We start from the raw sequence: 26,716 nt of genomic DNA, 5'->3' as shown, positions 1-26,716 counted from the left end.
TAGGTAAGGTACATTTGTCTCTTTGATTGTGTCTTTAGGTGTCAAATGATCACAATTTAGTAGAACTTTACACTGTATTGTTCCTCTGTTTTTTCTCCTGGAAAAGCATGAATACATTGACAGTAAATAAAAGGCATAGAAGTACGCAGTTGGCAAAAGATGTCACCACTGTTAGCTCTTCCACAACATCTGACATGTATTTTGCCTTTCATTTCAAAGTTCAGTATTACTATGAGCAGTATTATAATTTGTATCACTTTTTTGTTTAGGGTCTTCTAAAGACAAAGTTTCACCATCGACTACGATATATTCTGGAAGTTGTGAGGCCGCCAGCATCAGTGGTCCTGCAAATATTGGATATTCTGACTCGCGTGGCCCGTCATTCTGCAGCAGCCTGCAGCCAGGTGAGCTTTATACACATCAAGATTTATATAAGGGCCCATTTACACTATGCGATGCGCACAGTTAAAACGGCAGCTGACCGGCAATATTTGTTGACATGCAGTCTTTTAATAGCCTGTTTATATAGACCGATCCCGGTATGGAACAGTTCTTAAACAATGCACCAAGTTCCAAACATTGCACTAACCAGTTGGAGGGAACAACACATTCTTACCTGCACCAGTTTTTTTTTTTTTTTTTAACATAAACCGGAATTGGACATAAAACACCTGCAGCTTAGCTAGAGATAAATTGGATGCTATGTCTGCCGTCTACAAGAAATGTATTTTCCAGAAATAATTGTGAATTCTGCTTTCAGGCAGGAAGTAATCACTGGTATGACTCCTTGCTGTGTTATCTCTAGCTTCTAGATTGTCCACGGCTTATGGAGACTGTTGTCCGTGAGTTTTTGCCCATGCAATGGACTATGGCAATGGAAACTGATGATCCTGGTCCTTCCATTCTCCATGGTGTACCTTGTGCTATAGCAATGAAGTTCTTACGCGTATTGGCTTCCTCAGGTCGTCATGCTTCTGCCAGACTCGTAAGTATATGGGAATAGGATGATCTTTTCTAAACGTACTTGTAGAATTGGTTATGTATTGTAGTTGTGAAGTTCAAATAGTATACTTTTATATAGTGTTGCTGTCGTAAAAATGAATAAAATATCATTGCTATCCTCATGTAAAAAATAGAAGATGATACTGCACTCGCCAAGCTGTGTGAAAAAAAATCTTCTTTTATTCAAAACAAGTGCATATTCACAGGATAGAGTTACAGGATAAAATCTGTGCGACTGCCGTTTTGCGTTCACTCAAGCTTCCTCTAGCCCTCTAGGGCCAGATGAAGTGTAAGTGAATGCGAAACAGCAGTCACCCAGATTTTACCATGTAACTCTATCCTGTTATCCTGTGGATATACCCTTGTTTTGAAAGAAGATTTTTTTCATACAGCTTGGTGACTGCAGTAACTTTTTTTTATTTTTCAAAAATTCTCTATGTGCTCTATCCTTATACAGAGCTCTGCTGCTGCTATTCATTTCCTTGGCTCCGGCAGTTTTGTCATCTGTTTGACCTAATAGTGAATAGTGCCGATTGCTGATCTCTACTTATACATGTATAATTTTCTGTTGTAGCTAAATAACTTTGACATGAAGAGCCGAATCAGCAGATTTGTGGTCCAGGAACCCAAAGATCTTCCTCTACTAAAGGAAGAAGCAGAGAGATTAAGTACTGAGACGTTTCGCATGTGGGCTATAGCTGCTGGCTATGGCCAGGCCTGTGATATATACAGGTTAGTTACTCAGGGAAAGTATTTGTTATAACTGTTTTTTTGGGTGTGATAAACTTTCATTCGTTTGCGAAGAGTCTCATATTTCTTTAGTCTTAAAGTGGTTCTCCCTAAACTAAAAGCTATTCCTTACCCATAGGATAGTGGAAAGTTGCTAATTACTGGGTTTCAACTACTGAGATCGATAGCGATCCTTAGAACAGGTCTCCGAAACCCTGAGAATGGGGCTTTGCATTGCACCGCCGTGAATGGAGCGGAGGCACACATGCTCAAGTCCTAAAATATTAATTGTCTATGGGACGGCTGGAGAAAGCAGAGTAGAGTGCTTGGCTGTTTCCAGCAGGTCCATAAGCAATGAATGGAGCAGAGGTTGAGGATGTGCTCCTCCTTTCCATTCAAAATGGGGCTCTGTAGAGCATCATTCTCAGGCTTTCAAAGCTCCAGTAGTTGTGCCACAGTGATCAAGAAGCTATTTTCTATCCTTTTGGTAGTGAATAACTTGTGATTTTAGGAAAACCCCTAATATGCACAAGTTTACTGAATTAAAAGCACTCATATTTGTCCCATTGTTTTTGCAAAATATTGGAATTGATATAATAAAATTCAGTTTAATTTACTTTTTTAAGTTATATCCAAGACACCAATATCTACTTCCAGAGATATGTACCCTGTCCTCGTGGAAATCCTCCAATCGTTTCCTGCTTTGATTGCCTCTTGCAAAGAGAACGCCCCTGTGACACTTCCCGTCCAGCGAGCGGCCGCAGTGATCACTCTGCTTTCTCATGTTTCCCAGACTGCAGGATGTACAGCCGAGCTGGAGGCACAGCTCCGCAGGTAAGCAGTACTGGAGCCTATTTGCCGGGGGCTATTGTAGGAGGCTAGTCCCCAACCGCTTGATATGATTGAGCATTTTCTGATTTACTGAAGGAAATGAGCAGGAATAAGGTTATATGGTTTTATCACATGGCACTAATTTGCCCGGCATATTCAGGGTTGCCATAATCTTTCCTATTCACTTGAACTAGATGAGCAATCCTTGCATAGGCAATCACGTTCCTCCTTTATTGTACTGATTAATGGCTGTCCTGCGCATAGGAAAATATAATAAAAGCTAAATTCAGACAGACTTCTGTTCATACTCCTGTTTGAACATGCAGGTGCAGCAACCCATATCTGCAGCCACAGTGCCCAAGGACTAACCTCACGAGACTTAATTTTATCACAATTCATTTTTAGAGCTCTATTAGTGTACATGGATATGGAAACTGGCCTTGAAAGGGTTACCCATGACTATCTAATTTTTTTTATTATGGGCCTTAGAACTAACAGGCAGGTAGTTCAGTTCCTACTTGCCTGTCTGCTGTGCCATGCGCTGATCTTTGCCAGAACAAAGTGGTCACAGGCCGCTTCTGTTGGCAATTGAGTGGCTTCCACTGACATTACATAGAGCAGTTCGTGTAGGAGGCTAAAGGCATTCTATTATTCCTATTAATCCACTAAATAAATTTTGTTCTACTTAATTCTGTTCTTATATCCCTATTACTGAATTCACTGGCAGACACAGACAGAAGAGGGCTCCTGTGCAAGAACAATATATGATCCCTTTGCTGCCCAGGAGCTCCTAAAAATGCAAAATTGCACCTGCTTTATAGGTAGAAATGGGCCCTTTTACCTCTTTGGCCCCTTTTACCTCTTTGGCCCCTGTGTGGTCGCACTGGTTGCACCAATGATGCGTCCGCCCCTGACTTCATAGAATCATAGAGAATCATAGAATCGCAGAGTTGGAAGGGACCTCCTGGGCCATCTGGTCCAACCCCCTGCTCAAAGCAGGATTCGCTAAATCATCCCAGTCAGATGTCTGTCCAGCCTCTGTTTGAAGACTTCCATTGAAGGAGAACTCACCACTTCTCGTGGCAGCTTGTTCCATTCTTTGATCACTAACTGTCAAAAAGTTTTTTCTAATATCTAATCTGTGTCTCCTCCCATTCAGTTTCATCCCATTGCTTCTAGTCTTTCCTTGTGCAAATGAGAATAAAGTTGATCCTTCTACAATGTGACAGCCCTTTAGATATTTGTAGACAGCTATTAAGTCTCCTCTCAGTCTTCTCTTTTGCAAACTAAACATTCCCAAATCCTGCAACCTTTCCTCATAAGACAGGGTTTGCAGACCGGTCACCATTCTGGTCGCTCTTTTCTGAACTTGCTCCAGTTTGTTGATGTCTTTCTTAAAATGTGGTGCCCAAAACTGGACACAATATTCCAGATGAGGTCTGACCAAAGAGGAGTAGAGGGAAATAATGACTTCACGTGATCTAGACTGTATGCTTCTGTTAATACATCCTAGAATTGCATTTGCCTTTTTTGCTGCTGCATCACACTGTTGACTCATATTCAGTCTGTGATCTATTAGTATACCCAAGTCTTTTTCACATGTGCTGTTGCTTAGCCCTATTCCTCCCATTCTGTATATGCTTTTTTTATTTTTAATAATTCACTTTTATTTTGCTTTCCAGCACATCTGTAGATTCTGAACCTCAGGTTCCTCCACCTCCTGTGTCCTGGGCTGACATTACCGGACTGCTACCTTTAGTGGAAGGATGTCTGAGAAAATGTCTTCAGGGAATATCACATTCCAACATCTGGGACCTTCTCCAGCCGCTCATCACTACATCCATCAACTTTCTGGCTTCTTACTACAAGGCAGCAAGCCGACAGGTGTGCCCAAGTGTTACAATGTATTTCTCATTCAAATATATATATATATATAATATATATATATATATATATATATATATATATATATAATGTATATGTGAACCCTTGCCGAAATAAGATAAAGAGATCCAGAAAAAGTAATCTTAAAATGCCATGTTTATTAAATACGCATAAAAACAACTGAAAACTGCCCAGTAGAAGGCGCAATATACCCTAATAGTCACATATATCTAGATATAGCGGCAAGATGACTTGCAAGTCTAAGTTCCCATATCCATCTCATACAAAAAATAATTGCAAATGCAAAAAATATTAATGATAGAAAAAGGTCCTAGACCACAAATCAGATCATAGATCTCATATCGCTGAAAATATCATACCCATTTAGATGTAGCGGCAACATGACAGACCAGTCTAAGTCCCCTAATCCTCATAAGTAAACAACTCCAGCGTGAGTTAGAAAGGTTAGATTTAAACATGAATAGACAGGGTAACAATACCTGAATATGGTGGACACAACGATGGGCACCGCAGCCTCCTCCACACCAACGCGCGTATCGCAACAAGCTTCTTCCGGGGGCAAGTCATGTTGCCGCTATATCTAGATATATGTGACTATTAGGGTATATTGCGCCTTCTACTGGGCAGTTTTCAGTTGTTTTTATGTGTATTTAATAAACATGGTATTTTAAGATTAATTTTTTTTTCTTATTTCGGCAAGGGTTCACATGTAAGTCCGGAATATTGTTGTGTTTATATGTATCATTAAAGTGCCAGATTCTAATAATCATTGTAGGACAGCATTGGTATAAATACTCATATATATGTATAGAGTTTGAAATATGTTCCATAGTATAACAGTGACACTTCCTCTGTCTGCAGCCGTCTTTGGATACTGTTTTATGTAACGAGGAGGTGGAGAAGCTGACAATCAATGTGCTCCTGCCATTCCTGCATCATACATCTGTGCAGTCTTTGTGGGACTCTCTAAGGTAAAAGCTTTCCTGTGACATTACATGTCAGCATTTTATTTGTAGATCTGATCCTGGGAATACACTCCTCCATAGAATATAGCTATGTAGATAAATCTATTGCTGAATGTCCAGTTTGTGCAGTTACCAGAGCTTTTATGCCAATGTATAACTGGACGTTTTCAAAGTAATGATCATCCATCTTGAAGATTTTATTAGGAAAATGTATAATGAGTGCTTCCCAAATATGAGTAAATTTATTAATATTTTGGGTGAAAGTGCTTTTTTTTTAGGTAATAACACGTGAACTTATTACCCAATCACAACAGGAACATTTAGTTTACATTCTCACTGAATATTTTAGCTGCAGAATTTAAGCAACAAATTTCACAGCAGCAATATCTGCACTAAATTGTGCGGATATTGCTGCCACAATGTAGATGTATCACCTATAACCTTTGCATTTCAGAGGGTTAAATCAGTGATGAATATCCTTAACATAAATTGACAACACGGAAAAAAAAACCTGCAGTGTGGGGATTAGATTTAATAAAATGTCATCCATTATGCTCCAGGAGTTCTGTGTACAGGCTGATCTCATACGTCGCTGTTTGCATACTGAGCCCTCCTGCTTGATGAGCTGATAGTTTCAGAGCTTAACCAGATATATATACAGTGCGCAAAAACATAAAGGGAACAATTAACCCGTTAACGACGACCGAATCGCCTTTTAATGGCGGCAATTAAGGGTACTTGTGCCTCAGCGCCGCTTTTTAACAGCGCTGAGAAATAAGTGTATAGCGCCCCCCAGTGTCGGAATTTCTTCAGGGGCTCGGCAACCGGGGGTAGATGAGACCCCAGAGAACATGATTCGGGTTGGCTTTTACCGACCCCAGTGTTGCGATTGCCATTATTAAGGGAATAATGGCGACCGCAAAAAAAAACGTCTGATTTCCCATTTAATTTCTCTCTCCTCTGATTTGATCAGAGAATAAAGAAATGGGGTCCCCCGATCCTGCCTACAGTACCTTCGATGTCCCTGCATCCCCCCATAAAGTCCCCCTGCTCGCAGTGTCTTTCTTCCGGGATGAAAATGGCGGGTGCATGCGCAGTGCGCCTGCCGAGATCTCCTAGCCAGCACCCGGCAACAATAGGACATTTTTCCTATTGGTTCATTTTGATCACTGTGATAGGCCCTATCACAGTGATCAAAATAAAAAAAATAGTAAATAAACCCCCCCGTATCACCCCCTTAGTTACGTAAAATAATAAAATTAAAAAAAATTATTTATTTCCATTAGGGTTAGGGTTGAGCTAAAGTTAGGGTTGGCCTAAAGTTAGGGTTGGGTTAGGGTTTGGCTAGGGTTGGGCTTGAGACTAGGGTTAGGGTTGTGAATATGGTTGGGATTACGGTTAGGGTTGGGATTAGGGTTAGGGATGGGTTAGGGTTGTGGTTAGGGTTAGAGTTGGGATTAGGGTTAGGGGTGTGTTGGGGTTATTGTGGGAGTTAGAATTTGGGGGGGGGGGTTCCACTGTTTAGGTGCATCAGGGGGTCTCCAAACGCGACATGGTGCCTCCATTGATTCCAGCCAATTTGGCATTCAAAAAGTCAAATGGTGCTACCTCTCTTCTCAGCCCTGCCATGCGCCTAAACAGTAGCTTTCCCCCACATACAGGGTATTGGCGTACTCAGGAGAAATAGCATAACAAATTTTGTGGTCCATTTTCCCCTGATACCCTTGTGAAAATAAAAAAAAAATTCCAAAATAAATTTTTTGTGAAAAAGTAAAATGTTAATTTTTTTCTTCTACATTGCTTTAGTTCTCGTGAAGCACCTGAAGGGTTAATAAACTTCTTGAATGTGGTTTTGCACACCTTGAGGGGTGCAGTTTTTAGAATGGTGTCACTTTTGGGTATTTTCTGTTATATTGACCCCCCAAGATCACTTCAAATGTGAGGTGGTCCATAAAAAAAGTGGTTTTGTAAATTTTGTTGGAGAAATGAGAAATCGCTGGTCAAATTTTAACCCTTATAACGTCCTAACAAAAAAAAATTGTTTCCAAAATTGTGCTGATGTAAAGTTGAAATGTGGGAAATGTTATTTATTAACTATTTTGTGTGACCTACTCTCTGATTTAAGGGCACAAAAATTAAAAGTTTTAAAATTTCAGGGTGCAAAAATTAAAAGTTTGAAAATGGCTTGGTCATTAAGTACCAAATTGACTCTGTTACTAAGGGGTTAAAAAACACTAACTCCAAGTCAATTACACTTCTGTGAAATCAACCTGTCCAGTTATGAAGCAACACTGATTGTATGAAGACACCCCCTTTAACGGAGTGGTTCCGCAGGGAGTGACCACAGACCATTTCTCTGTTCTCATCCTTTTTGGTTGTTTTGGCCACTTTTGCATTTTGTCATTGCCCTCACCACTAGAGGCACAGTAGCATGAGGCAGTGTCTACAACCCACAGAAGTTGCTCAGGTTGTGCAGCTCATCCAGGGTGGCACATTCAATACGACCTGTGGCAAGAAGAGTACAGTAGCTGTGCCTGACAACACTGTGTCCAGAATATGGAGCAGATACCGGTAAACAGGCCAGTACACTGGTAGGCGTTGAGGGGGCCATAGGAGGGTAACATCCCAGCAGCAGGACCTCTACCTCCTTTGTGCAAGGAGGAGCAGTGCCAGAGATCTGTAAAATGACCTCCAGCAGGCCATTAATATCCATGTGGCTGCTCAAACTGTCAGAAACACTCAATGAGGGTGGTTTAAGGGCCCAACGTCCACAAGTAGGTGTTGAGCTTACAGCCCAACACCGTGCAGGGCGATTGGCATTTGCCAGAGAACATCAAGATTGCCAGATTTGATATTGACGCCCTGTGCTCTTAACGGATGAGGATAGGTTCACACTGACTACATGTGACAGATGTGACAGAGTCTGGAGACACCGTGGAGAACATTCTGCTGCCTACAACATCCTCCAGCCTGACTGGTTTGGCAGTGGGTTAGTAATAGTGTGGAGAGGCATTTCTTTGGAGGGCTGTACAGCTATCCATGTGCTAGCCAGAAGTACCCTGACTGCCATTAGCTACTGAGATGAGATCCTCAGATCGATTGTGAGACCATAGGTGTACTGGGCCCTGGGTTCCATCTGATGCATGACAATGCTAAACCTGCTGTGGCTGAAGTGTGTCAGCAGTTCCTGCATTGATGCCGTGGACTGACCAGCCTGTTCCCGAGACCATAGTGCAGTTGAGCACATCTGGAACATCATGTCTTGTTCCATCCACCAACGCCAAGTTGCACTACAGACTGCTCAGGAATTCTGTAATGCAGGTCTGGGAGGAGATCGCTCAGGAAAACATCCACCGCCTCATCAGGAGCATGCCCAGGTATTGTAGGGAGGTCATACAGGCACGTGGAGGCCACACACACTACTGAGCATCATTTCCTTGTCTTGAGGCATTTCCACTGAAGTTGGATCAGCCTGTAATTTGATTTTCCACTTTGATTATCATTCCAAACCCAGACCTCCATGGAATATTAATTTTGATTTACATTGATCATTTGTATGTTTTATTGTTCTGAACGCATTCCACTATGTAATGAATAAAGATTTACAATTGGAATATTTAATTCCGTGACATCTAGGATGTGATATTTTATTGTTCCCTTTATCTATAGTCAGAAGTATGTTACTGACATTAATACACTCCGATCTTGAACTGTTTAAATGACCTTCCATCATCTTATTGAAGTGATTTCAATGAAAATTGATGATACTTGTTATATAATTTGTATGGTTCTATTGGTTGCTAGTGTTTATTATGTTGTATTATAGTGTTAAAATTGAATATAAAGCCTTTGAAAAATGAGAAAAATATTCCATCATGCAGCCATGTTCTGATTCACGATGCCTGCTGTCTGGGCAGCATGAAGCGAATCACAGGATGCTATATAGAGGCACAAGTGCCTTGTTATGTTTAGGGTTCTTTTACACTTGACGTGTTTTTGCGGGCCCCATAGATTTCAATGGGGCCGCAAAAACAGCCCGCAAAAATTAGTCGGTGCGCCGAATGGTCGTGAGGCCCTTATTTACGGCCGTGAAAAAATATCGAGCTTGCTCGATATTTTTTCACGGCTTGCGGACACAGCGCCCATTTAAATCAATGGTTCCACAAAAACAACGGAAGCTTGTTTTTGCAGTACACCGTATTTGCGGAACGCGTTTTTTTTCAGCCAATTTTTTAAAATATTAAAAACGACGATCCGAAAAAGATTTTTGCGGCAAACCGTGAAAATTACGGCAATACGGCCTGCAAAAACGGGCCGCAAAAGTCACGGGAAGTGTAAAAGAAGCCTTATTGTGGTGTTTGTATGCAAAAAGGCAATGAAAAAATGTTTTAGAAATATGACGTAGTTTCTGGTAAGCAGTTATGTGTAATAGATAGAAAAAGGTTGGGTCGCACTGGTGTAAATAATGATTCCATGTGATTAATGTTAGAATTGTTCCTTTTACGTTCAGGGCATAATCTAGTGCACATATACCTTAGATAATTCATTGTATATTTGCCCTTGCACTGTTTTCAGGAATTTATTAAATAGTGCAAGTGGAATTAAAGCTAGTATTAAATGGTGATGGTAGGTGGCCAGCACTATTGCTTTAGTTGAAGAGGTATACTTTAATGGCTTTTCTAAAGACCTTTCCGCTGTTTTTAGCAGTTTTCTGCAGATAACTAATAACCTGTCATCAAACCTTTCTCAAAACATCATTTTAATTACTACTCTCTTTTTCCTGTAAGGTCTTGCTCTGCAGTTTCCAATCCACTGTCCTGCTCGCCATTGCCAGAGTCTGTGAGCAGTATGGTGACATTGAGCTGTGCCGGAGGAAAGCCACCTCTCAGCCTGGCTGGAAAAAAATCTCCTTACCCTCTCCTGACAGCTCTGCTCAACCTCATCTGCAGTATCACCAACATCCACAAGGGACTGGTCAGCACGGTGAGTGGGGCATGATGGGAAACGTGGCTTTGCATAGGTGCTGTATACTTAAAAGGGATCAAGTGGTTTTATGTGTTTAGATGCATTGGAGCAGTAGTTTGCATGGGTGTATATAGACTGTCAGATGTATAACCCCAGTGTTTTCATTAGTTGGTGCAATTTGGGACATTAAGGCTAGTTTCACACTAGCGTTTATTCGATGCAGCGCACGGTGCCGCTAAGCCCCGCCCCCTGCCCGCCCCATCCGGTCATCACCGCCTACTATCGCACATGGACGCTTTAGATCTGCGCACCCTATCTTTGGCATAGGGTGCGCAGATCGTGCCCTAGTAGGATTTTGGCGTGCGCTGCGCACTTTTGAAGGTGCCGAAATGCAACATGCTGCGTTCGGCGCACACGGGCGCACCTTCAAAAGTGCGCAGCGCACGCCAAAATCCTACTAGCGCACGGCCAGCGCACGATCTGTGCACCCTATGCTAAAGATAGGGTGTGCAGATCGCAAGCGTCCATGTGCGATAGTAGGCGGCGATGACCGGATGGGGCTGGCAGGGAGCCGGCAGGGGGCGGGGCTTAGCGGCGCCGTGCACTGCGTCGAATAAACGCTAGTGTGAAACTAGCATTACACACAACAGGTGCTGTAAATTCAGAGAATGTATCCTATTGTAAATGGTGCCTGTTAGAGATGAGCAAATCGATTTGCAGGACCCTGGCGCCCGATGGACCAGGGTCCTGCAGTTCACCTATTTCTAGTGTCTGTGTTTCGGATGGCAGTGCTTGCACAGTTACCTTTCCCTATTACCTCTAGCTTCTGATTTGGGTAATAAATTGTCAGAAATTTGCTGGTAAAAACATCTCTATAATGCAATGTGAATATTTGGCCCCAAGGTTGTTGTTAAAGGTTTTCCATTTTTTGTAGTTGTGTTTTTTTTTTTTTAAATAGCGCTTAGTCTCTGCATAATGATTCTGTTGTCAATTCCTCACGATTTTTCAGGATATGTATTTGCTGTCCGTGAATGGAAACATTTTTGTTTACGTCCAGAGGCAGCATGACAAATGGTCGAGAAAAAATGGGATAACAGAGAAATACCGTAACACTTTAGAAATTCCTAATTCACTGACATTGTCTAGGTAACTCAGTACTGCCACATGGGGGCACTACGAGGCTATGATCAAGGATAGTATGCGGACGTGCACCATTGTCCGTGGATAGATGGTCAGCGGCCCTATTCATTAGTATGGCAATTCTAACCACCTTTCCACTGGCGGCAGCACCTAGGGTTAGGGTCTCGTTCTCCCGCATACATTTATGGCATATTCTGTGGATGTACCAGAAATGTATGAGATGGGAATACTTCTTTAAACCTTCTCTTCCTCATCCATACAATGTCTACTGGGTTACTATTTTACTTTAGTTTTGTTCACTAGGTTAATCAATTCATTTTAAAGGGGTTGACTGGTCATATGGTATTGCTGACCAATATACATACCGTAACTAATCTATAGCAGATCGGTTGGGGGTCTGACACCCGGCGCCCCCACTGTTCAGCTGATTTTGCTTCGCCACTGGCAGCGTGTAAACACAGAACTGCTGAGCGCAGCAGCTGCCTCCAGCCATTGCTGACTACTGCAGCACCGTTTTTATGAAAAAGAATAGGAGCCATGCTACAGAAGCCGGAAATGGCCGACAGCATCCGTTATACTTGGATTGCAATTCCGTTCATAGTGTTTACATCTGGCCCGAGCAAGGAACAGCTGATCAGTGGGTGCGCTGGCTGCTGGATCCTAACTGATTAACTATTGATGACCTATCATGCAGATAGAACAGTAGTAGCATAAGTCTAGACAACCCTTTTAACTTTATGTGGTCCTTTTGTGCCCCCATGTGGCGACACTAAGGCCTGTTTCACACTTCCGTTTTTGACCATCAGTCAAAATCCGCCATTTTTTTTGGCGGATCTGTTTTTTTCCCCATTGATTTGCATTACCGGCGGATCTTGACGGATGGCCATCCGTTGGATCCGTTTTTTTGCGGATCCGTCAATTTTTTTGCTTCCACCGAGATGCCTGGACGGACCATGTAACGTTTTTTTTTACTACAGGATCCGCATTTTTATACAGCGCATGCCCGGAGGAATGAAGTCAGGAGGAAATTTAACCCTGAAATAATTTCTGGCGGACAGAGAAAAAAGTCTCTCTCTCCTCTCTCTCTCTTCTCTTTCCCGGGCAGCGGTTCCTTTAAAATTCTTCATTCTGCGGATCCGTCAAAAAAACGGATCCGGTGGCATCCGTTCACATCCGTTAGGAACGGATCCGCTTTCCGCCTTTTTGGCAGATTTTAACTGAAACAAAAAACTGAAGTGTGAAACAGGCCTAAGTTATCTTATTATCATCATGAATGGATACAATTAATATGCTTTGCTGTTGCCTACTGTCTTTGTTATATACTTATAACAATGTATGCTTATCCTGCAAACACTGTAAGGGTATATATACATATGGGTACATATAAATGTTCTGGTGTATATGTTGTAACTTTTTGGAATGCTTATTATTGTTTTGTTTTGTTTTTTTGCTTTCTTGTCATACTTGGGTTACTGTCAATTACCTCACAGTAATACAAGTGATCAAGGTCCAGGAGCGGGCCATATCATCTATTCTGTTAATAAAATGTATTTTATGATTTCACCAAAAATGTCCATATTTCATTAAACAAACATTCACACATGGCAGATATGGAAAAAACGCTTCAAAGTAGATTTCCAAAATAGAAATGTGAATAGTGTGTTTTCATCAATTAGCAAAATGAAGGAACAAAAAAGGAAGGTAAATCGCATCATTATTTGATGTGACTGTCCTTTACCTTCAATACAGCATCAGTTCTTTTCAGTACACTTGTACTTGCATACAGCCAATGTCATTAAGAGCTATCTTCTGCATAAAGAGGAACAAGGAGTCCTGGAAGTGATGATCCGGCCTCACAGAGCCCTGATCTCACATCATCCAGTCTGTCTGGGATTACTTGAAGAGACAGAAGGATTTGCACAAGTGACATCCATAGAAGATCTGGAGTTACTTCTACCAAGATGTTTGGAACATCCTCCCCCATTTGGAGAGGCAGGGACTCCTCTCTTTTTTGTGAGAGTCCCAGTAGTCGAGTCCCACGGATCATACATGTTTTAGCCATCCTGATAAATTTTACTGGTAGGTAACCCCTTTTGGAATGTGTCCCAAATTTGCTCATATACATTTTTGGAGTATATAATGGTGATGTATGGAGAAGTTACAGAATCAGTGATGCAGAACCCAGCTGCGGATAAAAGCGCATAACCCTTTTCTTATATGCGTTTAACTACAACAATGTATGAACGAGCTCAGTCCGAACTATGACATCTGGTACTGTGCTGTTGGTGCATGATTACATACACTTTCTATTTGCTTTTCGTGCAGTTCTCCTTTATCTTGGAATACAAAGGACTGCACAATTACTTACTGAAGATAAGTAACTGCCCGACCCCACCAGTGACTCCTTCCTCCGCCTGGCTCCTGCGGCACGAGTACCACCTTCAGTACTTTGTGTTATCTCTGCTGTACAAAGTGGTTAGTTCTGCTCTTTTATTATGTTACTTTTTTTATTATATTAAAACTTCCCTGCTTCTTCCATCAGATTTATCCCTTCATATTTTTTAAATATTTCTTGGTCTAATTTCATTTATTTCCATTATATTATCATTATTATTATTATTATTGGAATTGTGTGCAGATTTGTAGTAATTTTTATTATTGTTTTTTTTTCCTTTGCAGCAGGCAGCTACATCTTCTCACCATGCATCACTTTGTCATTCTGCCTCCATAACATTACTGAGTCGACTCTTGCCTGGCAGTGAGCATCTGGCCCACAGAATCATTTCTTCCTTTACTTTCAATCCAGCTTTTATGCCGTAAGTCGTCACTGTGTCCTATTGTTATTAAAGTGACTAATAGATTGTATAATGCTTTATGTTGTGTTTTGATTATTTTGACTTGATATTTTATCATTATATATAGTCAGTTTTTTTCTTCTCCTGTTCTAGCCCTACTCCATGGCTAAGTGAGCAGATCAGATTTGTTTGTTCACAATGCTGCTCCTCTGACAGTTGAGACACATATCTCAAGAGGTTTTTCTTCATTCTGCAACCCGTTCTGACACTTGACTAGGACAGGTTGTAGATTGAAATATGTGACAGCAGCCATTTGTATCACATTCTTGGACAAACCCTTTCACCTCTTACCAACATACACCTATGCTGTCTCCCTGACTTTGATATGGGCTCGGCATGCGTGCATCTTTTCTCGCTGACAATGAGAATTGTGACTTCTGCAGCACTGCTGTATATAGTACAAGTGATTAGAAAATCACAGCTTCAAGGCCACTAAGGGGACTAATAAATACAGTGAAAAGTGAAAAAAATTAAAATAAAAAAATACAAAACTTCAAATCACCCCTCTTTTTCGTCAATAAAAATTAAGAAGGAACATTTTATAGAAAAAAAAAGACAACATATTTTGTATCGCTCTGTTCGTTAAAGTCCAATCTATCAAAATATAAAATAAATTAATCTGATTGGTAAACAGCGTAATGAGAAAAAAAAAATCAAATCTCCAGAATTGCGGTCTTTCGGACGCCAGAAAAACGCAAAAAATGTAAGAGACGATCAAAACCTCATATCTAATACAAATTGATTTCTCTATCGCTTCATTGGAGGACACAGGAACCATAGGTGTATGCTGCTGCCATTAGGAGGCTGACACCATGCACAAAAAAAGATTAGCTCCTCCTCTGCAGTATACATCCTACCGACTGGCACTAGGTTAATCAGTTTTAGCTTAGTGTCAGTAGGAGGTGGACACGGGTCTTTCTCTAGACCCATATCTACCTCAGTGTGCATTGTTTCTTTTCAGATGGATCTTCTTACCTCTGGAGGGATACAGTGTGAACGGTCACAACTGTACTCCCACGAAGAGACTATGAGTACGGCGAGTATTGCCACCCCGTATCCTCATACGTCTAGCCGGCAGGACCTTAACACGAAAGAGTGTTTAGGTGACCCGGATGGTCCTGACCCTCGTCTCCTACCCACTCGCCCACCAGAGCCTGTTGGTTTGAGGAGGTGCAGACGTCCCACAGCAGGAAGACGCATGGCTGGATTCTTGGACGCCTGCGCTTTTCTTGATGAGGAGGTACTTCTCTCTGTCTCTCCCTTCCCATATTCCTTCCAGAGGCGACGAGGAGAAGATCCAAGTAAAGAAGAAGATTAGGAGATAGAAGATGAGCCTCCTTTTGTGTATGGGTTCCTCTGGGATCAATATGGAGCCTTTTCCCTATATTTCCCTTTGGATTGGGGTACCGGGGCTACCATGTACGGCATTTTTGAGGCTTCCGCGCCGCTCCCCCCTGTGCTGGCCGTCTTTGGTTTTAATCTAGGTCCCGACTTCACTTGGGCCTAGTCTTGGCATTGGCTCCGCCCCCTTCACAGTACTACAGGTGGGCTTTTCTCCTGCTCCTCTCATCTTCCTTCTCCAGTCTGCGGCTAGCCCCGCCCACCACCTCGGCTTCATTGTTCAACCTCTGAGCCATCACCATCTTTCTCCTCTGGGACACGGCGTTCGGCTCCGCTCCCTCTTCCGGCCGTCAGAGCAGGCTTTTTCAGCGTTCACTGGCCCTGGCATTCTCCTTGAGATTGCCATTTTCTGGCTTGTGGATCCAGATGGTGACCCTCTCCCTTCGGGACCTACATCTTCTCAGCGCACAGTAGCTCTACAGTCTGGCAGCAGACTACAGGATAGCTGCACTTACTGTGAGTAGCTTTTCTGCAGAGCTTCTCTCTTATGGATTTCTTTCTGTCCCCTAACCTTCTGGCATTAGCTAGTGGGTCTGCTTATCATGCCTAATCTCGAAGGAAAGCGTTCCCATCCTCCTGCCTCCTCCTCATCTTCTTCCTCTGCTCTTGTCAGATACTTTGTATGCTCCTCGTGTAAATGCAAGCTTCCTTCAGGTCAGTCCACTCCCCTCTGTCAGGACTGCAGTAATCCCACTGTGCCCACCACCCAGGAGCCCCCTTCTGTCCCAGGTGAGAGCGAGACCCCTGTCCCAGTGTGGGCTTCTTCTCTGTCACAGTCCGTGGCGGACCTCACCAAGGTGTCGCAAACCCTGGTGTCCGTGCTTGACAGGTTGCACCTTCCAGCACCGGCGGTTGCCAGTGGGTCACAGTTCTCACCGTCTGGGCCTTCCAACATAGGCTGCAAGAGATCAAGGCAGGCGCGTCGTTCTAGGTCCTCTTCCTGCTCCATCTTGCCACCCCGGGCAGAGGATGACTCGGACCTGGATTCGGACCAAGCCTCCAACATGAGAGATATGGTCCAGAGCGTCATTGTGGCGGACAACCAGACCTTTAGCATTAAAGATACCTCTACGGAACCCGCAGATCAGGTGATTTTGTTTAGACGGTCGAAACCACCTTCCAAGGTCTTTGCTCCACATAGAGAATTTGAGGATGTACTTGCCAGGGAAAGGGAGAACCAGACCAGACTCCTTCAAAGAGAAAAGCGCCTCGGCATACTATATCCCTTCTCTCCTGAGATCACCGCTAACTGGGCAGCCTCTCCGACCATGGACCCACCAGTTTCCAGACTTCACCAACACGGTCCTCCCGCTTACTAAAGGAGCATCCCTCAAGGATTCCAACAACAGGATCATAGAATCATTTGCAAAGTCAGACTTTGAAGAGGCCGCTTCAGCATTATGCCTGGCTTTTGCCTCTACCTGAGAGTGGAAGTCCATTGCTAAATAGGCAAAACAATTTTGTCAGGGCATTCTTGCTGGAGCACGACCGGAGGAGTTGGCAGACGTTGCGGACCAGATTTCTCATGCAGGGAAGTACATGGTATCTGCCCCCTGGATGCCGCGTCTTGCACAGCTCAGGCATTCAGCAATATTGTGGCCATCCGACGGACTATTTGGCTTAAGGTCTGGCAGACGAACATATTGTCAAAAAACTACCTTACCAGCCTACCTTTCCAGGGTTCTTGTTTCTTTGGCTCCAGGCTGGATCAAATTATTAAGGAGGCCACCCGGGGCACGAGTTCTCTCCATCCCCAGTCCAAACCTCGCCGGCCTCCTCTGAAATGGCAGTTTTGGTCCTTTTGTTCCTTTCGCCGTTTTGCGGCGCCGGAGAATTTTTCACACCAGCAGAGGTCGCAGGCTCGTCAGGATAGGAAAAAGACTTCCTTTAAACTCACCCCTTCCTGGCATTCCCGTAAGGCCTAAGGTAGATCCACTAGACCCAGACAAGGCAGATCTTCCTCGGCATGACTCCTCTCAAGACTCCAGCTTATCTCCCAAGCTGGACGGTTGTCTCCTTTTTTTCAGGGACGTTTGGCTCGCCTCGGTGGAAGACGCATTTGTCAGAGAGGTTGTATTCTCCGGATACAAAATAGATTTCGTTTCACGGCCCCGAGATCAATTCTTCGAATCCTGTCCCCCAAGAGACGCTTCACTGGTTCCGGGTTTCATTGCATCCATCGCCTTCCTTCTCAGCTTTCTATTCAAACCTGTTTGTGGCGATGAAGAAAGACTGCGCGGTTCGACTCATTCTGGATCTAAAGTTGCTGAACAAATGGGTCCACCTGCAACATTTCAGGATGGAGTCCCTTCGTTCAGTAATTGCTTCCATGGAGGCACAGGAATTCCTGTGCTCCATAGACATCCAAGACGCCTATCTCCATGTTCCTATTTTCCCAGGGCATCAGAGATTCCTGCGTTTTGCGGTACAGCAGGCCCATTTTCAATTTGTCGCCTTGCCATTCGGCCTCGCAACCGCTCCCAGGGTTTTCACAAAAATCATGGCAGCGTTGATGGCCATTTTGAGGATCAGAGGCCTAGTGCTCATCCCGTACCTTGATGACATCCTCATCAAGGCCCCTCCTTTCATCAGGTCCAGGAAAGCCTGGCCAGTGTTCTCGACACACTGTCCCGTTTTGGGTGGCTAGTCAACAGGGCAAAGCCTTGTTCCATTCAAGACCACTTCAGCAAGCCATCCTTTTGCAGTGGGACAGGTCTGTTCTCTCTCGATCATCCGATTCGGCTCTTGTTCCGAGTCAGACGGTCTCTCAATTGTTGGTTGTCATCCCCTCTCATCTTCCAGGGCCGGTCCTTTCTTCCCGTTCACTGGCAGATGGTGATGATGGACGCCAACCTTCTTGGCTGGGGTGCGATACTTTGCCACCTGACTTTCCTTCTCAGCTGGGGTGCGATATTTCGCCACCTGACTGTCCAGGGACGTTGGTCGGCACAGGAATCCTCTCTGCCGATCAACATCCTCGAAATAAGGGCCATTCTTCTGTCCCTCCACCACTGGGAAAGACTTTTCAGTGGTCTACCAATCCGAGTTCAGTCGGACAATGCCACGGCAGTGGCATATGTCAACCACCAGGGAGGGACTTGGAGTCTCTTGGCAATGGCCGAGGTATCCAAGAATCTCCTCTGGGCAGAGGCGACAGTTCCGGCGATATCTGCAGTGCATATCCCAGGCGTGGACAACTGGGCTATCCATATCGTGGAGAGGATATGGCCAATAGGCTTGGCAATTACCCAAACTCTGAACCTAATGGATGACAAAGCACCTGCTCAGGAGCACTTTGTTTCCTTCAAACGGGTAAAACGTCATTCCCAGAATTTCCCTAATCACAATGAATTTGAAGCGATTATGTATGAACTCTTGGAACACCCTGAAAAGCGCTTCCCAGTAAGGAAGAAGCTAGATATTCTTTATCCCTTGAGCCCAGACCTTGTTGATAAATGGGCAGAATTCCCTAATGTGGTTCAGCCTGTCTTCCAAGACAGTCTTACCTCTACCAGACGATCCATCTCTTAAGGATTCTACGGATTGACAGATTGAATCCTTGGCTAAGTCAGGCAGCTGATGTCCTTCTGTCCCATTTTTGCCTCCAACTGGGTGGCCAAGTCTATGTCTGCCTGGCCAAGAATGCTTCGTCAGGGTATTCTAGCTGCAGCTCTCTCGTCGGAGATGGCGGATTTGGCAGATCTGATTGCCCATGTCGGAAAATATCTTTTGACCTCTTCCTTAAATGCGGTCAGTTGTTCCGCCAGGGCTACTAGCAACATCGTTGCTATACACCGCATTCTCTGGTTGAAAGCGTGCAATACAGATCTACCATCAAAAAGTCCCTCACTGGCCTTGTCGTCCAAGGCTCTAGATTTTTTTTGGGTCCAAGCTGGATCAAATAATTTCCGATGCTACCTGCGGAAAAAGTACCTCGCTTCCCCATTTCAAGCCTAAACGTCTTTTTAATAAGAAAAGGTCACTTCATTTTCGTTCCTTTCGGCCCTTCACTGCTTCCCTGAAGCAGACTTCCGCCCAGCAGGACCTCTCTTCCACCCAAGGGGAAAGGAAAAAGCCGTCTTTCAAACCAGCCCCTCACTGGCGACCAAATGGTCGCTCTTCCAAGTTTTCAGGGTCCCATGCCAATAGGTTCTCCTTGGCGTGATGGGTCACCCCCACCTGGGAATGTCTCCAGGGTGGGAGGCCGACTTCTTCTCTTCTGGGAAGTATGGTTGTCGGTGGTCGACGATGCCTGGATCAGAGAGATAGTCACATCCAGTTACAAAATTGACTTTTCTTCCCTCCGAGGAAGATATTTCTTTCTGTCTTGCCTGCCAAAGCATCCGTCTCAGGCCCCAAGGGTTTTTCAGGCCGTCTCTTCCCTCCTACGCTCAGGAGTATTCGTACCTGTTCCCCGGAACGAACACTTTACAGGGTTCTGCTCCAATCTTTTCGTAGTCCCGAAGAAAGACGAATCGCTCCGTCTGATTTTGGACCTCAAGTGATTGAACCGTCACGTTCGGATCCACCATTTCAGGATGGAGTCCCTACGTTCGGTAATCGCCTCCATGGAGCCTGGGGGATTTCTTTGCTCTGTGGACATTCCTGTTTGTGTTCAGCATCAGAGATTCCTACGGTTTTCGATCGAGGAGGATCACTGTCAGTTCACGGCCCTTCCATTGTGCCTGGCCTCTGCCCCCAGGGTATTCACAAAGGTCATGGTAGTGGTCATGGCCATCCTTCGCTCCAAGGGGATTCTCATATGTCCTTACTTGGACGATCTTCTGATCAAAGGCTCGTCCTGCCGAGACTGCGACCGTAGTCTTCATATCACTCTGGACACTCTGGTCTGTCTCAGCTAAATTGTCAACAGAGAGAAGTCCTCACTGACCCCAGCTGAGCACCTGATGTTTCCGTGTCTTCCTTCCAAGGGAGAAGTTTTCATCCCTCTGCCAGTGGATCCGCTCTCTAAACAGACCAGCTCTTCTCCTGCTGTCCTGCATGAGAGCTCTAGGGAAGATGATTGCCGCCATGGAAGCCGTGCCTTTTGCCCAGTTCCATACCCGTTCTCTTCAGCTGGCCCTCTTGTCAGCTTCGGACAAGACGACCATCTCCCTGGACCTGCCCGTGCTTCTGCCTCTCAAGGTGAGGCAGTCCCTGACCTGGTGGACACTCTCCGCATCAGTCCTACAATGGAATTCCTTCCTTCCTCCGGTAGCAGGTCATCCCCACCGACACCAGTCCAAATTGTTCTTCTCTCGCAAGGCCCCCTCTTCCACCAGAGTTCAGTCTCTGAGTATAATGGCATGGCCGTTGAGGCCACAGTCCTGAGGGAGGCTGGTTTTTCCCATCAGGTCATTCAGACCATGATTAGGGTGAGAAAACCAGCATCCTCGCTTATCTACCACAGACACTGGAAGACCTTCTTCCGGTGGAGTGAGGACAACAATTTGGTCCCTATGTCCTTTTCTCTTCCTTCCATCCTTGGTTTTCTACAAGCGGGTCTTGACTCGGATATCTCACTCAGTACTCTTAAGTAGAGTTGAGCGACTTTGGTCGGATCGGGTTTCGTGAAACCCGAATGAAACAAAATAAGTTTCAGATGAAACTCGTCCGACTACAGCAAAAAAAGTCGGAGTTTCGTCCGACTTTTATTTCCCATTGACTTGCATTGGGGTCGGGTTTCGGACGAAACTCCGACTTTGTTTTGCTCTAGTCGGACGAGTTTCATCTTAAACTTATTTTGTTTCATTCGGGTTTCACGAAACCCGATCCGACCAAAGTCGCTCAACTCTACTCTTAAGTGTCAAGTTTCCGCTCTGTCAGCTCTTTTCCAACGAAATCTGGCTTCTTGTTCCCAAGTAAAGACTTTTCTTCAAGGAGTCCCCCACCTGGCACATCCGTATCATCCTTGGATAGATCCATGGGATCTTAACCTTGTCCTTGGTGCACTTCCGGTCATGGAAAGTTGCCTTCTTAATTGCCATTATGTTCATTAGGAGAGTTTCTGAGTTAGCGGCATTATCCTGCCGTACTCTGTTCCTGATTCTACATCAGGACAAGGTAGTTCAGACCCGTTCCTTCCTTCCTACCAAAGGTGGTTTCTTCATTTCACATCAAAGAAGACCTCGTCCTTCCTTCTCTATGTTCCTCTCCGGTCCATCCCCTGCAGAAGTCCATCCACAAGTTTTATCTTGTCAGAGCTATCCAATTCTACCTTTCAAGGACTGCTCCCTTTCACCACTCTGATGCCCTATTTGTCATCTCTGTAGGTCGTCGTAAGGGGCTCCCAGCTTCTGAGTCCACTATTGCCTGTTGGATTCGTTCGGCAATATTGAAGGCATACCACGTTCAGGACAAACAGCCTCCTCCAGGGGTAAAGGCTCACTCCCCTCGGGCCGTGGGGGCTTACTGGGCGGTTCGTCACCAGGCCTCAGCTTTACAGATTTGTAAGGCCGCGACCTGGTCATCTCTGCATACCTTTGCAAGGTTTTACAGGGTTCATACCCATGCCTTGTCTGATGCAGCCTGACACCGCCTGTTTTTCTTTGCATTCTTTCTGTTCCACCCTTGGGACTGCTTTGGGACGTCTCATGGTTACCTGTGTCCTCATCAAAAAATCTTTTTCTTGGAACCTTCATTGGGGGACACAGCATCCTCCCTAACTGTTTGTACCTCTGTTGGGCTTCCGTATCTTTGTTGTTGGGTTTGTACATATATTGAGTTTTGTTTGCTTCTCCTACTGCTTTAACATTAACCAAGGTGCTTTTGTGCCTGTCAGTGGATGTATACTGCTGAGGAGGAGCTATTTTCCTTTTTTTTTTGCCTATTGTCAGCCTCTTAGCGACAGCAGCATACACCCATGGTTACCTGTATCCCCCAATGAAGGCTCCAAGAAAGAGATTTTACGAAAAAATACCAAAAATCCCTTTTTAATAAAAACATCTACTTAGGATGAAAAAAATTAGCCCCCCACATGGTCCATATTCCAACAATTGAAAACGTTACAACTATCGGAAAATGACAACACAAGTAAAAAAAAACTTATTATAAATTTCTGAATTTTTTTTCACCACTTTAAATAAATAAAAACTATACATGTTTGTTATATGCGTAATCGTACTGACCTGGAGCATCATTTTGCCAGTTCATTTTTACTTTAAAATGAATGCTGTGTATACATTTTAAAAAATTGCGGAATTGCACTTTTTTTTTTTCTATTTTGCCACGCTTGGATTTTTTTTCCCCGCTTTCCAGTCCATCACGCGATAAAATGGATGGTGCCATTCAAAAGTACAATTCATTACGCAACAAAAAAAACCTCACATGGCTATGTCAACGCAAAAATTAAAAAGTTATGGCTCTTGGAATAAGGCGAGGAAAAAACGAAAGCACAAAGCTGAAAATTGCCTGGTCAGGAGGGGATTAATTAACAGGATAAAGTAAGGGTATCTCCATAGTCACATGGATGCTCCAGGTCTGCCAAAGCGGGAGCCATTTCTTACAGAATTACTACTCATTGTGACCACAAGCAGTGATCCTCTCTTTGATGGTCTTAGTCGGACATACAGACCGAGGTTTTCGTGGTTAGACAGCTCCTGTTTTGTATGTACAACTTTAAGGCTATTGTACACTTAAGTGTGAGTATATGATTTTGGTTTTAACTATTCACTAACCTCTTCTTCACAGAGAAGGAAGTTCTGGAGGTCCCCAAGCCGCTGATTTGTTTGATATATTGCACATTACATCTGAAACTAAACAAGCAACCCCTAGTTCAGTTGCTGCATCTTCAACCTCTCCCAGTCGTGGTGCTCTGCTAGAAGAAGCCTACAGAGATCTCCCTTCCATCCGAGCTTGCTATTTGACCCACTTTGCACACATACAGCAAGCTCTCATCCACTCCAGGGTTGTCTACCAGGAAAGGACTTGTTTTGTCGAGACTGCTTTGCTTCCAGAAGCCAGCAGTCCAATTTTACCTTCTGATTGGTCATTCCTTCCATTAATCAACCTCTACAATAAAGTGACCAATGCAGAATCTAAAGGAAATATTGTCAACACTTTGGCCCCCGATCTGGTGAACACCGTGACTAGGAACTTGCAGTGGATCTTTCTGTTGGAAACTTGGCGCCCAAACTCTTTGCAGAGTATACCCACCGCAGCAAAGCTGTCTCGTCTGGCCTGTGTGTTTCTCACAGGCAGTGACCTCTTTTTAGAAGGTCCTGTCCATTCGTACATAGCGGCTCTCACTGTATTTTATTGTCAGCCAAAATTCATGGACTCCCTCAAGCTTGATGTGCCTCTTCCTGGACTCGCTTCTTTCTATGATTTTTACATGGACCTTTTGGAGCAGTTTGAGGGTGTTTCCTTTGGAGACTCCTTATTTGGGATATTTGTACTTCTTCCTTTACAGAGGCGTTTCAGTGTCCAACTTAGGCTGGCTTTATTTGGAGAACATGTGAGCAGCTTAAGATACCTGTCAGTGCCCCTTAAAGAGGTAAGTTATCAAAGTATACATCAATTGTATTCATCAATACATTATTTAAAGTGAATATATCACCAGATTTCACAATAAAAAAACTGCATACATTATAGATACATCTTTTTACTCCTGATAAGACTGGTGTATTTACTTTGAATATCCATATCAGAATTTTGATACTTAGATGAGCATTTTATGACTCCAAAAAATAAAGTTGCTCTGTGTAGCACTTCAGGATATAAACATAAAAAGTATGAAATTTAAATTGCATTACTGCTCTAGAAAATAGGAAAAACAAAGATACTTAGCATATAATTTGACCAATTCATGCATACCCAGCAGCCAATGACAAGGTGACATTCTTTTACTGGGACCTTCTTTTCCTTGGAAATGCCTACTCTTAGTATGCATCTGTACGCACCAGTTTTTGTTTGGAAGTGATGGTCAGTCTTATGTTATTTATACAATGGGGGAAATAAGTATCTGACCCCTTGCTGATTTTGTAAGTTTGCCCACTGACAAATACATGAACAGTCTATAATTTTAAGGATAGGTTAATTTTAACATTGAGAGATAGAATATCAAAAATAAAATCCAGAAAATCACATTGCATAAAGTATACAAATTTATTTGCATTTTGCAATAGGAAATAAGTATTTGATCCCTCTGGCAAACAAGACTTAATACTTGGTTGCAAAACCTTTGTTGGTAAGCACAGCAGTCAGACATTTTTTGTAGTTGATGATGAGGTTTGCGCACATATCAGGATGAATTTTGGTTCACTCATATGCCACTCCATGATCTTAATGTGCTTCTTTTTGAGCCACTCCTTTGTTGACTTGGCTGTATATTTTGCTTCATTGTCTTGCTGGAAGACTCAGCCACGACCCATTTTTAATGTCCTGGCGGAGGGAAGGAGGTTGTCACTCAGGAATTTATGGTACATGGCTCCATCCATTCTCCCATTGATGCAGTGAAGTAGTCCTGTGCCCTTAGCAGAGAAACACACCCAAAACATAATGTTTCCACCTCCATGCTTGACAGCGGAGATGGTGTTTTTGGGTCATAGGCAGCGTTTCTCTTCCTCCAAACACGGCGAGTTGCGTTAATGCCAAAGAGCTCAATTTTTGTCTCATCTGCCCACAGCACCTTCTCCCAATCACTCACAGAATCATCCAAGTGTTCATTGACAAACTTCAGATGAGCCTGCACATGTGCCTTCTTGAGCAGGGGGACCTTTCGGGCATTGCAGGCTTTTAAACCTTTATGGCATATTGTGTTACCAATGGTTTTCTTGGTGACTGTGATCCCAGCTGCCTTGAGATCATTAACAAGTTCCCCCTGTGTAATTTTAGGTTTTAGGTGGGCCAATTCAGCAAAAGACCCTTTTCTGCAGGAGACAGATACAGTCAGGGTCAACGATGGAGAGATAGAAGTCTTATCCAGGGTAGCCTCTCCTACAGGCCCTAGGCACTGGTGTTTCCCGGACTCTCGGGGCAGGACCGAATAAGGTGTTTGGAGCTGCCACAGTAGAAGCATGTCCCTTTGGCCCGACGAACCTCTTGGCGGCGCTTGAATAGCTTCACCTGGTTTATCTGCATAGGTTCAAGCGAAGAAGTCGCAGCAGGGAATTGCTTAATGATCGGTCATTGGAATGAGGGAGCCAGGCGTACCGATCTTCTCTTGCAGTTTACCTCTTTGGTCCGTTCCTGGAACCTAATGTCATTTCTGTTTGCGAGAGACACCAGGTCATCGAGAGAGGTGGGTATCTCCCAGCCTGCCAGTTCGTCCTTGATTCGCCTGGAGTGACCTCCCCAGAAGGTTGCCACCAGAGCCTCATTTGTTCCAAGTGAGTTTTGAAGACAAGGTACGGAAACGGACCACATACTGGCCCATGAAGAGGTTATCTTGGTATAAGCGGAGCAGAAAAGAGGCTGCAGAACAAATGCGACCGGTCTCATCGGAGACCTTACGAAACGCTTCCAAGAAGGACTAAGTTCGACACTAACGGATCCTCTCTTTCCCACAGAGGATTGAGCCATGCTAGGGCCTCACCAGATAGGTGTGACATGATGAAGGCCACTTTCGCTCAGTCTGAAGTGAACTGATGAGCCAGGAGAACGAAGTGTAGCGTGCACTGGTTAATGAACCCCCGACAATGGGTGGAATCTCCGCTGAAGCGTGGAGAAGCCAACAGATGAGGTCTGGAACCTAGTGCATAACTGGCAGCCTGGTGGGTTACCATGGTGGTAATTGCCACCTGAGAGGATGTGGAAGCAGCCGGTACTGCCAGCGTATTGAGACGAGTATTTACAGACTGTAGATAGGATAGAATCTTGTCCTGCTGATCCTTCTGGCGGGAGACCCTCTGCTGTAGGTCTGAGATAGAAGGCGCCTGGGAGTCATCAGTTTCCATGGCTGGTGCAAACTGTAACGGGCTGGGT

The 26,716-nt window shown here is 44.1% G+C and overlaps 1 protein-coding gene across 2 annotated transcripts in view; it reads left to right on the top strand.

Moving 5' to 3' along the window:
* Positions 1 to 26,716, top strand: part of RPAP1 (RNA polymerase II associated protein 1) — a 128,589-nt gene that overhangs the window by 90,049 nt on the left and 11,824 nt on the right. For both annotated transcript variants that reach the window (XM_073586378.1, XM_073586369.1), the window contains exons 13-22: positions 270 to 404; positions 806 to 985; positions 1,577 to 1,734; positions 2,389 to 2,565; positions 4,245 to 4,446; positions 5,329 to 5,438; positions 10,220 to 10,415; positions 13,863 to 14,012; positions 14,217 to 14,353; positions 23,483 to 24,287. In XM_073586378.1, the coding sequence (XP_073442479.1) occupies positions 270 to 404; positions 806 to 985; positions 1,577 to 1,734; positions 2,389 to 2,565; positions 4,245 to 4,446; positions 5,329 to 5,438; positions 10,220 to 10,415; positions 13,863 to 14,012; positions 14,217 to 14,353; positions 23,483 to 24,287 (2,250 nt within the window). The remainder of the gene's footprint in view (positions 1 to 269; positions 405 to 805; positions 986 to 1,576; positions 1,735 to 2,388; positions 2,566 to 4,244; positions 4,447 to 5,328; positions 5,439 to 10,219; positions 10,416 to 13,862; positions 14,013 to 14,216; positions 14,354 to 23,482; positions 24,288 to 26,716) is intronic.

Source organism: Dendrobates tinctorius, unplaced genomic scaffold (assembly GCF_039654945.1).
Source record: "Dendrobates tinctorius isolate UK_male_01 unplaced genomic scaffold, ASM3965494v1 ptg000010l, whole genome shotgun sequence".
Taxonomy (NCBI): Eukaryota; Metazoa; Chordata; class Amphibia; order Anura; family Dendrobatidae; genus Dendrobates; species Dendrobates tinctorius.
This window is presented reverse-complemented; position numbering and strand designations above follow the sequence as displayed.